This window comes from Carex rostrata, chromosome 31 (assembly GCF_964058835.1).
Source record: "Carex rostrata chromosome 31, lpCarRost1.2, whole genome shotgun sequence".
NCBI lineage: Eukaryota > Viridiplantae > Streptophyta > Magnoliopsida > Poales > Cyperaceae > Carex > Carex rostrata.
Window position 1 is genome coordinate 395,173 of NC_135948.1, and position 15,073 is coordinate 410,245.

Genomic DNA, 15,073 nt, shown 5'->3' on the forward strand with positions numbered 1-15,073 from the left:
AAGTACTTTCACCCGAGTGACGAAAATAATAGACTTTTGTTCAATAGCTTGGAGGACTCCCGGGTTGTTCTCGAAGGGTTTGCCTACCATCAACAATGGAATGACAGTTCCTCTAAACATTGAAAACATTGTAAGCAATTATGTGAACCTTTAATGTTTGATTTGAAATATTCAAATTATAATTAGTAAGTGTTGTTTATTATTATTACTCACGTCGGATGAAATAGATATATCTTAACGGAAGGCACAAGTTCTCGACCTCTCCATTCGACGAAATTCACTTGGTGAGCATAACTCACTTGACCGAGAACATCTAAAACAAAGTCAATATATGTTGCCAATTATATAGTTTAGTAATGATAGTTAAGATTAAGATTAAGATTAAGATATTTAATTAAATAGGTAGTCACAAGTTAATTACCTGTGAGATATTTGCCGCGTGGTATCGCCTTAATTTGATCTATGGGTTGTGGCGTTGGGTAAATTGCAAAATTTGGATCGACTTGAAGAGTAACAAGAGTGGTTCGCCTTTCATCAATAGCAATCATGAAATCATCATTCGTGAGTTTATAGTTCTCGAATTTGAGACCATCCAATGGAAGGGGTTCGACACGGAAGTGTTCCATGCGATACATATCACCAATTTTTATATTGGCCTGTACGTATGATCTCATTTGACATGGAACCCTCGCTAACATTTTCTCTCTCTAAAATTTAAAAATCGAGAGTTAAAAATCAAATGGGTCGGATGTATTAGCATTATCATATGATGATGCATTGTAGCTGCATTCGCCATCATCAAAATTATCTAAACAGATTTAAAAAGACGGTTAGAAAAATTGGAGTCTTCTTAAATTATGGAGTAAGCATTAACATTTTTAGGTTGTTTGAAGATAAATCCCTTCTTTTCAAAGAAAAAGAAACCTGATGCTTCGGCTCAGATGAAGTTCCTCATACTCACTAAAGGAATAACATGCTATGATTAAAGGTTTTTTGAAGGAGTGTTTGCTGGTAAACAGCAGTTCTCTATTCTGACAGTCTGAATTGTGATTTTTTATGAGAGCAATTGGCTGGGCCAAATTTGGAGTTCTTTATATGGAAATGACCATCAATACTTGAACTTTATGTCTAATTAATTTCAGAATTTTTATGGCTCAGGGACTATGATGAACAGGTGGTTTTGTAACTGACAAATTTCAGGAACCAGCAGTTCTCTATTCTGACAGTCTGAATTGTGATTTTTTCTGAGAGCAATTGGCTGGGCCAAATTTGGAGTTCTTTATATGGAAATGACCATAAATACTTGAACTTTATGTCTAATTAATTTCAGAATTTTTATGTCTCAGGGACTATGATGAACAGGTGGTTTTGTAACTGACAAATTTCAGGAACCAGCAGTTCTCTATTCTGACAGTCTGTTTTGTAACTGTGTTTGTTCCCGTTTAAAAAAAAACATCCAACTCCATCTCCATCTCCAGCCACTGTTTGTTTATTACTTAATCATCTTTGGTAGATCTTAATCAATTGAATTTAAATTCGGTCAAAGAGTTTGCTGCCTCCAAACTGTGAATTTTCAATTTTCCCAACTGTTGCCTACCACACATGATACATGTACAAACTACAAATAGAATATTGATATGATGCTTGAAAAGCGGATTTACCCAGAGAATAATTAATTCTCCCTATTTTTTTCATTTCTTTTTCTTCTCAACTCGGATGTGCGGTGAGTTGAGACCCTTCGATGCAAAGTCGAGGCGCTCCGGTATCACACCATAGGTTTTCAGGCCAGGGAATCTGTCTACTGTTACCAAATTTACCGAAAGCCCCTGCTTGTTTCTGGTCGGAAATCAGAGGGAGAAGGAGCGTGGAAGTGAGAGGAGGCAAGAGGGGTGAAGAGACGGAGCGGAAGGAAGAGAACGGGGTGAAGAGAAAAGGTTTTTAGGGATCCTATGTGGCGCGAACAGTGGGGTCTTATGTGTTGAAGAGTAAAATTTAGAAAATTCTGCTGTATGTGATCTGAAAATTGAATGGCTGATATTAATTCCGAAAATTTAACTTTTAATCACAACCCTTGCAGGATCTAGACATTAAGCTCCTTAATAAGGTAGGGAGATATATATAGAGTTAGGCTGGGGTGCTATGGATAACATAGTGGCCTCTATGCTACGGCTCAATATTCGAGTTTTCAAAATCCAAACGGTCGATCCGAACCGTTCATCTTATTCTCCATATTAATATATGCTTGGAGACCAAATTTTATAATTTTCTGAATTTTTTTACTATTTATTAAGCCACTTTGAAAATTGTTAATCCAACGGTTTTACTGTTTTGTGCAGCCACCGTTGGATCAACAATTTTGTAAAATATTTAATAAATAGTAAAAAAATTCAGAAAAATGTAAAATTTGGTCTCCAAGCAGATATTAATATGGAGAATAAGATGAACGGTTCGGATCGATCGTTTGGATTTTAAAAACTCGAATATTGAGCCATAGCATAGATGCCACTATGCTATCCATAGCACCCCAGCCTAACTCTATATATATATATAGAGAGAGAGAGAGATGGGCTATGGTGCATAGCAATGCATGAACCCCCTTATGCATTGCACTATAATTACGGATTTAAAGTCCAAACGATCGATCCGAACCGTTAGATGTTTAATCCATATTGAAATGTGCTTGGAGACCAAATTTTATATTTTTCGGAATTTTTTTACTATTTATTAAGCATTTTTGAAAATTGCTGTTTTGCTGTAAACAGTAAAAAACAGTAAAATTTTCTGAACCATCAGATCAGCGACTTTCAAAATTGCTTAATAAATAGTAAAAAAATTCGAAAAAATGTAAAATTTGGTCCCCAAGCACATATTAATATGAAGAACAAGATGAACGGTTCGGATCGGTCGTTTGGACTTTAAATCCATGATTTATAGTGCAATGCATAAAAGGGTTCATGCATTGCAATGCACCATAGCCCATCTCTCTCTCTCTCTCTATATATATATATATATATATGTCGTACTTATCAATTTACTTCTAATAATTAGTGATTGTATAGTCATTCACACAATATAACGATTATAACTTGTTTTATTAATTATAATATTTTGTTTAATTTAAAATTTCAAGATCAATACTTATTATGAACTTCTTTTAGTTAATTATGATCAGTTTAACTAACAAATAAAAGATCGATGGACATGCCGTGTCCTGTTGAAAAGAGTTGTATATATATATACAAGGATGGGCTAATTATTATGGTACTCTATTTGGTTTGCTCCAATATCACATAGTAAATAATATTGTTGTAATATGTAAACTGAAGTTATGTTTAATAAAAGTGCTCACGGGCTTCAAACCAACAAAAAAAAAGTTGAAGCAACGATTTATGTAAATTCCCACGTTCATATTTTTTTTTAGATATTTCCTTACTATCATTGCAAATGTGTCTCTCTCCGTAGAAACATCGTACTTATATACCCATTCGATTCTTATATATATTTAGATGTATAATATGATAGGGAGTATTAATTTACGTCAACAAAATTGGAAGAACGATAGCACGCACTGTAATATGTTGTGCGAATGCTCCCAATATTACCCAGTAATTGAATTTTTTTTTTTAAATAGAATTTCTTTTAATTATTTCAAGGAAACAAGTCTTCTTTTCGTGAAAATTAGAAAACTAGCCTCCACCGATCTTAGAGATCAGTGTAGCAAGAAAAACACAACCTACACCGATCCTAGAGATCGATGGAGTCAGTTTTGCACCCGCCACAGCATACTGTATTGTTTCAGGCATAAATCACCAGTTTCAGTCCCAGATTCTGACAGAAACAACCAGTTTTGACCTATTCAGAACTGAGTTATTTCCAGTTCACCAATTTCTGGCTGAAACTGTACTGTTTCAGGCAGAAACCACCTATTTCGGTCCCAGATTCTGGCAGAAATAGTCTGTTTCAGCCTTTTGTGCAGTATGCGGTGGCGGGTGCAAAACTGACTCCACCTATCCCTAAGATTGGTGTAAGTTGTGTTTTTCTTGCTACACCGATCTCTAGGATCGGTGGAGGCTAGTTTTCTAATTTCTTATTTCGTTGAAATAATTAAAAGGAATTATATTTTTAAAAAAATCCAGTAATTGTATATATATATAATTTTCTATATGACAAGGGAAACCATAAGTTTAGCAGAAAGCTGTCCAATTTCTTCTCTCCAAAAAGAAAAGAAAGAAGAAAGAAAATGAAAAACATTAATTATACGTAACGTGGGTTATGATTTTCCGAAGAATTCATTGAAGTTGTTCTGATGTATATATAATTAGGACTAAAGAATAATCGATCCATATTTAAACTTGGTCTGGATCGGATCAACTGATATGAGTTATATATGTATGTACCAATCTATTTTTTGAAACTTAACTCAATGCCAATCTATTTAAATATGCAATCATGTATGAATCATTAATTAAACAAATATCAACGTACCCATGTGGCCATGTGTTGTCTGTTGACGACCCTTGTACGATTTCTTTGAGGTGGGTGGTTGTGGTTCAGACAATTTTATCTTAATCATAATTTTCCTTTTGTCTCTTATATATATTCCTATCTCTGTCTCTAGCTCTAGCTGTTCCTTTTGCCGGAAACAAAAGGAACCTACCCAAAAATATGTGTTAATGAGACATTTATTTATTGCGTATGACATCGATCGGGTTGTTTCTGAAGAAAACAAGCGGTATGGAATTAATTAATTAAGTTGAGACGCAACTTTGTCTTTGTTAAGGTTGCACGCTTAAGCCTAAGATTAGATTTAAAGTCTTAAATTGACTGCGCGCCAGTGCCACATCGACGAGTTCACATGCTCCCCAAATTTGGGGAAATGGGTATGCTGCATGCAGTTTTTACTCTTTAGTCTTTACTATGTAGCTACTATACTAATGCAGCGGATCCTACAATTAACAATTCAGGAGATTTCAACTTTGTAATTCATTTATTTTCTGTAATTTAAATAATATATCAAATAACTAATCATAATACAAACAATAAAGTTATTTATAAATTTTATGAATTATTAAGTTGTAAAATTTGTGAAAACCATACAAATAAAACATATTAGATAAATAAACCATGCACACATGCTTAATTTATCTGTGTGTTCATAGAGTTACCGAAACAATTTTAGACATTATATAAATCTTTTTTGAAATTTGGTTGACGCAAACTTATCAAAACTATCATGATTTAGGAAAAAAGAAGGATATCAAATCTATAGACTTATTGGTATCATTAAAGCAGAAACTAATTATATATTTACTCTGCTTTAGTGGAGGGATAGAAAAAATGGCTTGGGATTCCACGGGAGAGAGATTGGCTCTATCATATAAGAATGGTGATGAGAAGTATGCTGGCCTGATTGCAGTGTATGATGTTAGGCGGGCCCCACTAGTCAGTGTGTCATTGATGTGAGTACATGAATACTTAATTTCTTATATTTTACTTGTGTTATTTACTTTAACACAAAAATTATCTCTTGAATTGCTCCAGAGGATTTATTAGAGGGCCTGGAGAGAATGCAAAGCCTGTGGAATTTGCATTCCATAACAAATTCATGCAGGGCCCACTTTTGTCAGTGGTAAGATAAATACGTTTACTTCATTTCAATAATTGAGAAAATATTCTTGTATATTTATTTGTGAAATCTTAAAACGTGCAGTGTTGGAGTAGGGGCTTGTGTTGTACTTACCCCTTGATTTTGCGCTCGCATGTAGTTTCTTGACTTGGGGGCATGATGCAAAAAGTTTATACTTTTCACTTCTCTTTGTATATTATTTTTGGTTTAAACTATCATTCTCACTCTTTAGTTCTTTAGGTATCTTAAAAGAATTTCATTTGTTGACGGTATTGTGAAGTTTTATATAAGATCTCCTTGCATGTCCCAGTTCTACATTTTGGATTTGTCTAATTTTTTTTTTATTTGTTTGAGTGCTTGTATGTTATTTGTAAGTTGTACATCCATTGCAAGGTATATTAGCATTCTTTCTAGTTTCTATTATGTGACAGGCAACAAGTCCAACAGGAGGGTTGGATAATATTTTTTTATTTTACCTTTGATTGGACTGTGGTCCTTTTTTAACTCTTCCAAATTACAATCATTTTGTTGGCCCACATGCTATGCTAGTATGCTAGATAGTCACTATATTATTTAGCCTTACGAATGTAGTTTTCTTATTCTGTTGCGATTAGGGTTTCGAGTTACTATTTTATTTATATTCTTTTGAAGGAGCTGCTTATTGGGACTATGGTTTGAGATTATTATTGTTATTATTTCGAGATAATTATTATTGTTGAAAAATGGCCTTTTAATAACTTTGATATGGTTTGAGATAAGTTTTAAAAGGCCATTTTACAACAATCAACTTCAAAACTCTATGCATGTTTATAGAAAACTGCTCGAACAACAAAACATATAACAAAGTTATTAACAATCATCTTTAAACTGGCATTATGTACAATACACTTGCAGTCTTTTATTACAATACACGGGAAGACTGCCAACTTAATTTGTATTCCCCCTTTAGACCTCCATTCCCCTTTCTTCTGTAATTTTACACATCAGCTGCAAGTGCCAAGTCAAAAGATGTCAACGAATGTGGCTGGACCACAACGTTCATTTGTGTGTTTGCATTTGCCAAAGCAGTCTGTGCTGGTACCACCTACAGTACCATAAAATTTCAGTAAAGAACACTGATTGCTATATTATAGAACAAGTGATGTTAGCCAAGGGTTGCCAAGGATTGTACCTTTGTAGGGTTTGAAAATGAGTTCTCATCCATCACATTGCTAGATGTCATAACAGTTGTGGATGAATCAAGTGCATTTACTGAAGATGATAATCCAGACACAGAAATCGTGATATTCATGCTATCACTTCCAAAATTAACTATCTGCAAAAAGAATAAGAATGGCAACTAAGTTTTCTAGTAGTTTCAGTAAGGGGTATGTGTTATACTTATAACCCACCATTCTGAATAAGTGTAGTGAGAATAATGCAAAAACCCTCTCAATAAATCAGAAAGTTAAGAAGGAATGTCGGATCAGAAATTTGCAATATATGAAATAAAGGAATTATTATAGATCAAAAGAGGTATACTTTCATCCAAAAGGAGGTATTAAACCCCAATATTTCGTCAAAATTTTATATTTTCTTCTGTTATATTATTGTCAAACAGAGTAATTTACAATTTTACCTTTATTTTTATGAAACTCAAATTATCTGAGCTTTTCCATGTGATTGCAGATGCAGCGAGTGAGCTTGAGTCAGACTGAATAGTAGTAGGGTTAAAAATGGCACCGCTTGATTCCCTGAAGTATTGTTGCATCCAGTAACTAGGCGTGCCATACATGTTTGCCGAGTTAAATACTATGGCATCTGGAGTCCACCTGTTCCATTTTTGTTTTGACAAAACACCATAAATCAAACATTTTACATGTACATTATTACAAGGTTAGACTTAAATAAATGAGCATCTGAATTGACCTTCGATCATTGTTATTTACAAAGAGCGGAGCATAGCTTGCCATCTCCACAATATCACTGCATGGGAAACTCAAAGACTTAATTACTTGATTTCATTCATAAACTACAACAGAACTCCTTAAACTATATGCATGAATTATTTAAGAGAAATCATTCGCAGAACTTCATGAGCAGCCAAATTTGCTGTGCTGCATATACATGTATACATTATTTTACTTTGCTATTATTTATTACATTGTTTTTCTATTACTAACCTGTTTCATCTGATAATTATTAGTTCTTAAAATGGGATAGAAATGAGATTGACCAACTACCAAGTGCTAAATTAAGAATGCTTTACTGGCATTACACTATTGGATGGTTTGATGATTTTTCATAAGAACACATGATTGAAAAAAAAAGAAAAAAAAAAGAACCTGTTCTTCTCTAGTCCGATCAGAAAAGCAGCCTCAGCTAATGAAGCCAAAAGGGTTCCATTGCCGGCATCACTTTGCCACACGGCATATTCACTGACAAAAGCCTAATAAAAAATTAACAAATCAGACGACCTTTCGTAATTGAGAAAATTGAATGAATGTTGATATGTTAAACTAACCTTTGGACCAGATCTTGTTGCACTGTTGAATAAACCTCTCTGAGAGAACATACCATTAGCTGTGGTGTATGTCTGTTAACAAAGAACGTAAATATAAAATTTACTAAAATAATTGGTATTTATTGTTATGAAGTTTTAAACTTTTACCATACATGGAAAAGGTAAATTCTGTTAAATATTGACCATTTCAGGCAACAGTCATAATCCTGTTTTATCTGGTTTAAGTTATGTAAAACCAATTTAAGCTGGTTTACATATTCGTATTATGGAAACTATTCGGAAGTTTATATGAAATTAAGGTTTGGATACTAACATGAAAGTCATAGTAATCAGCAGGGTGATCCAGTGTGGTGCCCAATGCATTGCAGTTTGTTATAAGGTTCATATCTGGATATGCATTCTTTATTGCATAGTAGAACTTGAGATAATTTCCTGCACAAAATTAAAAATAAGCATTACTTTGATTTATTTAGTCCTATACTACCCACTAACTCTAGTCCTTTCACGAAGTAAAATAAAAGTTTTACTTTAGTTATCAAGATATTTGCTTTAGCTTAGGATAATGGTTAGGGATCTCAAAAAGTCACGGCGTGACCATTCGTGTGATGTAGCCATCTTTAAAAAAATTGGCACGGCATGCAAAAGGTCTGATCACTGTACAGCATAGTACGTGGTCACGTGTAATTAGGACCAAACATGACCAGTCACGTTTGGACACGTCACATGTGGTCACGGTGCCGTGACCATCCTTCCTAACTTTGTCACAGCACGCCACGTATAATACTGCAGCAGTCACGGCACGGCACGTGACCCAAGTCACAGCACATTTTTAGAACCCTAGTAATGGTTCAGGTATACTACAATGAATATAGGATCCAAATCCTCATTTTTTTTGTCTCTATTCTGCTATAAATTTTTAATAATGAAAAACCTAGTACTCAAATGACAAAATTTAAACTGTTAGATGTGACATTGTTTAATCTTTGCATGCACATCGAGAAAATTATATAGATAATGGAAAGATAATTTTGTTTAGTCATTGGAGTTTTATATTTTTCTATTACTATTTTAAAAAGTGTGGAGTTATCTCGAAGGCGAAAGAAACTGAATCACTTGAACCCTCCTTTCTATGAATATATAAATTTGACTTACACATCCATTACCCTCTTAGTGTTGACTCTTGAGTACCATGTTTTGCATGAACTGGTTACCACTAGATGTGCTTGAGTTGATATGAAATATTTAAGGGGGTACTCTTTGCTTGACTTAAATTGGCTGGCAATCAATGATCCTAAATACAGTATGTCTTAAGCACAAGTATAAAACAGCAGGTTATTTGTTTGCAAATATTGCTAAAGATTTGGATAATGATTTGATAAAAAAAAAATGGTTGAAGAAAGTAAATTAAAAGATAGAAAATAAACCTGTATAGTAGGGCTTGCCACAGTCTTCGTTGCCAATAGCCATATATTTCAAAGTAAATGGCTCAGGGTGACCCATTGAAGCCCTAACTGAGCCCCATGTTGAGTCAGCACTTCCCCTTGCAAATTCTATGCTATTTAGGGCATCCTATTTCAAAAAAATCATATACCAAGAAGTTGAATTTGTAAAAACAATGTATCCAATTGAAAAGTTTAATTGCTTGGCTAAGGTATAATGATAATCAAATAGTAGTTTAAGACTTCCAAATACATGCCTGGACCCAGGGTGCTATGTTTGCGGTATTTACAGAATCTTGGTGGCTGATCCCTACAACACAAGCAAGAAAAACAATTAAAAAATTCACTCCATCTATATATACAATTAATTTATTTACATAAAACAGAGTTACGGACATAAACGAAAATTTACCATTGTTTATAACCCACACTGGAGCTGCACCAAGATCTTCCGAAAGCTACAACAAATCATGAAGTACATAAGAAAATATAGACATCAAAACAATCATTCAAGCAGGTCAGATATATATAAAGGTTTTGGGCAACCCAGCTTTTTACTGGATCCATAAATGCCCAACCCAGATTAGTCAAGTTATTGTGATAGTATGCTTCAGGACAGATCTAAACCTTATCGATTGGATAGCTGGTTACGTAAGACAGTAAAGCCAGTCAATTTTCTCATACCTGAAGAAACTCAAAATAGCCTAGTCCATCATCAGTCCAATAATTCCAAACATCCCCAAAATGCCCTGGCCTCTCTTCCCACGGGCCGATTGCTGCCGTCCATCTGAATGCATTCCATAGCCTCTCCCCTTCCACATAGCAACCCCCTAACATCACGGTAATTGAAAAAAAGAAGAAGTTAAATTAAAGAGGACTTAACAGAAAGTTTTTATGTTTTTTATTGGTTTTTTTGGGTAAGGTGTCAAAGCTGGGAATGAAGAAGAGTAAAATAATGACCTGGGAAGATACCAGCACTTACCAGTTTCGACATGCATGTTATTGAATCTTTTAAAGATAGTAAAATTTTCTTACCAGGAAACCTAAGGAACCGAGGTTTCAGATCAGCAACCATGGAAAGAAGATCCTTCCTGAAACCATTTCCCTGCCGGAAATAAAGGAAGGGTCCAAAGAGATTAAAAATTAAGCAATTGTTGTTGAGGTATCAAATATATTTAAACCAGCCACAATGTACCTTGTAAGTGTCCATAGGCATTAAGGAGACTTGGTCTAGCCAGAAAACCCCTTTCTTTTTAGTTGTAAACTGGAGGCGTCCATTAGTTGTGGAACCAGTAGCAAACAACTCAAACTGTACCTTGGTCCAGTTTGATACATCAGAAGCAGAAACTCTGCACAAAAAAAGGGTTATTAAGTACCTACAAAAATAAAGGACTGTATGGACATAATTTCAAAACTGTAACAGTCATGTATTGTACGAAAAAGGTGTGGCAGTAACACACACAGAAGTTCATTCTTACGCAATGTTAGTGGTTGCCAGAGTCTGTGATCCGTCAGAGTTCATTACTGAAACATTGATGTCAACTGAGTCCAGTGATTTGACATAAAATATCAGCTTGTATCCCTTTCCTTTTTCTATATTCTGAAAATCATACCCAAGATGAACTATTAGTAAAAGAACCTTTAAATATATATATGCATGAAAATAAAAGGTTAAGTAAAGTTAAATAAAAAATGACTAGAAGAAGCCAGGTCACAAATGAAGGACACATTTTTGGCTCAAAAGATGGCAGATAGAGATCTTTGAATATGACCTGTCATTCTGTCAGGTCAGATCCCCCTACAAGCTGGTACAAAACCAGTAAGGAGAAAAACTATTTTCAATTATACCCTTTATGTTGGTAAACACTGAATTAGTACGTGACTGAGGCTCCGATATCAAATATTAGATCATCTAAATAGCATATAGCGTTTATTATATTAGAGCATAACTTGCCAAGCAGGAAAGTATTATATCAGTAATAATACTAAGATCAATAGGGGAACGACCCCCCCCCCTCTTCCCAATTGTGAAATATTAGTGTAAAATATATCAATTAGTACGTATACCATGCCCCAGAAACCAGGGTTGTAGATGCCAACACCAGCCGAGGGGCATGCACTGGCATCACAGTTTGACTGTACTCTAAGCGCCACAGGATTCCTTTTGAAGGGAGAGGTAAGGTCGGTACCAACTAAGACGGTTGTTTCATTTCCAATAATGGCCCACGGGCTAATATCTGATGGGGTATTTTGACCTCCAGCTTCAAACCCTGAAGAGATAAGAGATGTCATGGATCCTATCTTTTAATATTCTAAACAATATTTTTCTTCAGAAAGCAAAAAGTTTGGAAGCAATAGAGCATAAAACTTTAACTCAAATTACCAGAATGCCTCCAGGAATGCATGCATAATTTAACTGTTTACCATACTACTTATTCAAGTATTTATTATGGTTTATTTTATTATTTATTTGTCATATATATTTGAAACAGATAGAAGGACATAAATTATCTGTAATGAATCAAACACAAATGAAAATTCTTGAGAAAAAAAATTAGGCTCAACTGCTCAAGCCCTCTTAATCATTAAGCATCAAAAGTTGCAGAAGGACAAGAAAATTTAAAAAGAAGAGAACATATTTAGGCAAAAGCAAACATGGAAAATGAGCGGAATTTTTAGCTGCTGGAAGTTGTTATTATTTTTTATTTTTATGAAAAAAAAACAGTATTCTAAATAGCTAGTTGTAGCATTTTCGGACCTTAAAAGTTATAGCGCTATCAGAAGTTTTATAGCAGCACAATAGCATAGCTATAGCGGTTTTTTAGCCTTTCCACGATGACGTGATAATCACTAATTAGAACCTTGAAAAAAAAAATATCACCTAAATAAAAAATAGTTCATGCTGAGTACCTCTATTTCTGACAAGTTCAGACCAAATTCCACCAGCTCCAGCGTGATTTATCTCCTACATAATTTTTTTTATAAATACAAATTGTACCAATTGTGTACATTCTTATACTGAGAAGTTACCAAGTACTAGCAAAAAATTAATTCAATTCTGTCCAAAATGAACCAATAAATTAACACTGGCTAGTGAATGCTCTTTAAAGTTCAAATATTACCTCGAAAAATATCCCAAAAAGTGTGTCTGGTATTTTCCGGCCAGATTGAGATGAAGCATCAACGGTTAAAGTTGCAGTTTTATTTTCCTTCAATTCACAAACACCGTAATTGGCAATAATGCATACTACAAAAAGAGCATAAATTACAACAAATTGAGACCGCCTTTTGAAATCCATAATTCAGTGCCACCTTTTCCCAGTCAAAGGAGCCAAAGACACCTGTGTATTAATAGAACCAAAGAGAAAATGAATAAAATGAAAATGTTTTTCAAAATGGATAATGTAGAGGATTGCACGGCTTTGCACTGCATGTTGGTAATACCGTTACAACTGAAAGACTTTATCTTGTTAAGAATAATATTGTCAATTATAAAATGGGATGATACCAGGGGCGGAGGCAGAATATTAAACAATGAGGGTCAAAAGCATACAAAAGTATGCAAAATTGTTATAAGTCCCCAATTTATACACATTTAGTCATCTATTTTTTTCTTGAAAAATGAATGGGGTCAACTATGCAAAATTTCAAAAAATCTATGGGGGTCATTTCATAGGTACTTTTAACATTTAACTATAAAATATACAAAAGTATCATATATAATAATTAGTTTTTGAAAATGAATGAGATCAATTGACCCCATTTGTTCCACTTACATTCGCCCCTGGCCAGGGGCGGAGGCAGAATATTAAACAATGAGGGTCAAAAGCATACAAAAGTATGCAAAATTGTTATAAGTCCCCGATTTATACACATCTTGTCATCTATTTTTTTCTTAAAAAATGAATGGGGTCAACTATGCAAAATTTCAGAAAATCTATGGGGGTCATTTCATAGGTACCTTTAACATTTAACTGTTAAATAAAATAAACAAAAGTATCATATATAATAATTAGTTTTTGAAAATGAATGGGGTTAATTGACCCCCATTTGTTCCACTTACATTCGCCCCTGGATGATACAATTAAAATCACTTGCTTCTCTTTTCCACACACAAAACAAAGTTTAATAAGTTATTGTCCAATTTTGAACAATTGATTGAAGAAACCTCGGACTTGAAGCTATCGTCTCAGAAAAATCAAAACTTGCACCAATTTAGCACCTTCGAAATTCAAATTTGAACAACCATTTCCCGTGGAGAAGGCCAAAGAGTATGTAAATGCGAGAATAATAAGCTCACTGAGATATTGCTTAAATAGTGAAGAACGGTGCCTTGAAGGGAGAGACTGTGAAGTCATGCCATGGCCACGGTGCACTTGCTTGAGCAAGGCGAGAAGGAGAAGAGACCGATGTCGGGCAGATATCATAGATCTCGACCGTTGCATCCTGATCCAACAGCACAGAATAGATCAGATGAGATCAAAGACAATGCCTGCTTCTCCACGCTTTGTTGCTTCTGCGTTTGAGTTTTCCAGAAGAGAGAATGATTAAATTCAAAAATTATTGAGGTGGGAATATGATTCGGCGCTCCAGGAGTCAGGAGACACAGATGAAAGATCTTGGATAGTGGGCCCAAGTTACAGTGAAATTTCGGAGATAAGAATCTGCCGCTCCAATTTTGGACATTCCCGTGCAACAAATCGTTTAATACAGATAGATGGTTGATAGGTCAGAACTCAGAAGTATTTATTTCACTCTTCTACTATAACATATTCACTGACAATCCGATAAGTATTAAATGGTTGGAAATTTGGGGGGAAAAAAAAAACAGACTGGACCGCCACCAGTTTTCTTTTTGACATTCCTGTATGAATGCAGTCGTCGGACCGACAGAATAATGTTAAACGATTAATTAAAAATGTATAGGAATAATTTATAATTACAAATAATTAGCTAATTGGTTGTAAAAATACATGACATAAAACAGACTGGACCGCCACCAGTTTTCTAATTGACCGATTAAATAGACGTTTTCTACGACACTGCTTTTTAATGTTTGAAAAAGTTTATGTATAGCTTTTAAAAAACTAAATATTACTTATTTTATTTTCAAATTTATAATATCATATTTACCTTTTTAAATTTTATTTTATTTTCAAATTTATAATATCATATGCGGTGGCGGGTGCAAAACTGACTCCATCGATCCCTAGAATTAGTGTAGGTTGTGTTTTTCTTGCTACACCAATCTCTAGGATCGGTGGAGGCTAGTTTTCTAATTTCTTATTTCGTTGAAATAATTAAAAGGAATTATATTTTAAAAAAATCAGTAATTGTATACATAATTTTCTATATGACAAGGGAAACCATAAGTTTAGCAGAAAGCGCGCTCTCCAAAAAGAAAAGAAAGAAGAAAGAAAATGAAAAACATTAATTATACATAACGTAGGTTATGATTTTCCGAAGAATTCATTGAAGTTGTTCTGATATATATATATATATATA

The 15,073-nt window shown here is 34.2% G+C and overlaps 2 protein-coding genes and 1 long non-coding RNA gene across 3 annotated transcripts; 1 reads left to right on the plus strand and 2 right to left on the minus strand.

Annotated features, from left to right (window-relative positions):
- LOC144547279 (uncharacterized) lies at positions 1-524 on the minus strand. Its single transcript, XR_013509063.1, has 3 exons — positions 422-524; positions 214-313; positions 1-112 (listed from the first exon to the last, which is right to left on the minus strand). It is a non-coding gene; the product is annotated as an uncharacterized LOC144547279 (long non-coding RNA).
- A 4,781-nt stretch (positions 525-5,305) lies between these two features.
- Positions 5,306-5,941, plus strand: LOC144547556 (aladin-like). The gene is made up of 3 exons (XM_078296232.1): positions 5,306-5,459; positions 5,542-5,629; positions 5,711-5,941. The coding sequence occupies exons 1-3, from the start codon at positions 5,338-5,340 to the stop codon at positions 5,771-5,773; spliced, it is 273 nt and encodes a 90-aa protein (XP_078152358.1). The 5' UTR covers positions 5,306-5,337; the 3' UTR covers positions 5,774-5,941.
- A 531-nt stretch (positions 5,942-6,472) lies between these two features.
- LOC144547338 (alpha-L-arabinofuranosidase 1-like) lies at positions 6,473-13,857 on the minus strand. Its single transcript, XM_078295962.1, has 18 exons — positions 13,737-13,857; positions 12,691-12,909; positions 12,479-12,533; positions 11,636-11,838; positions 11,047-11,168; positions 10,764-10,917; positions 10,604-10,673; positions 10,253-10,398; positions 9,981-10,026; positions 9,826-9,878; positions 9,554-9,698; positions 8,443-8,561; positions 8,130-8,201; positions 7,951-8,054; positions 7,535-7,591; positions 7,245-7,437; positions 6,798-6,941; positions 6,473-6,710 (listed from the first exon to the last, which is right to left on the minus strand). Exons 2-18 carry the CDS (start codon positions 12,865-12,867, stop codon positions 6,603-6,605), a joined length of 1,968 nt encoding a protein of 655 aa, XP_078152088.1. The 5' UTR covers positions 12,868-12,909; positions 13,737-13,857; the 3' UTR covers positions 6,473-6,602.
- Positions 13,858-15,073: the final 1,216 nt, after the last annotated feature.

Coding starts and splice junctions, on each gene's coding strand:
- LOC144547556 (XM_078296232.1), top strand. CDS start 5,338: ATGGCTTGGGATTCCACGGGAGAGAGATTGGCTCTATCATATAAGAAT. Junction 5,460..5,541: donor CTAGTCAGTGTGTCATTGAT/GTGAGTACATGA, acceptor GAATTGCTCCAG/AGGATTTATTAGAGGGCCTG. Junction 5,630..5,710: donor AGGGCCCACTTTTGTCAGTG/GTAAGATAAATA, acceptor TAAAACGTGCAG/TGTTGGAGTAGGGGCTTGTG.
- LOC144547338 (XM_078295962.1), bottom strand. CDS start 12,867: ATGGATTTCAAAAGGCGGTCTCAATTTGTTGTAATTTATGCTCTTTTT. Junction 9,879..9,980: donor AGTGTGGGTTATAAACAATG/GTAAATTTTCGT, acceptor CTTGTGTTGTAG/GGATCAGCCACCAAGATTCT. Junction 8,202..8,442: donor CTGATTACTATGACTTTCAT/GTTAGTATCCAA, acceptor CTTTGTTAACAG/ACATACACCACAGCTAATGG.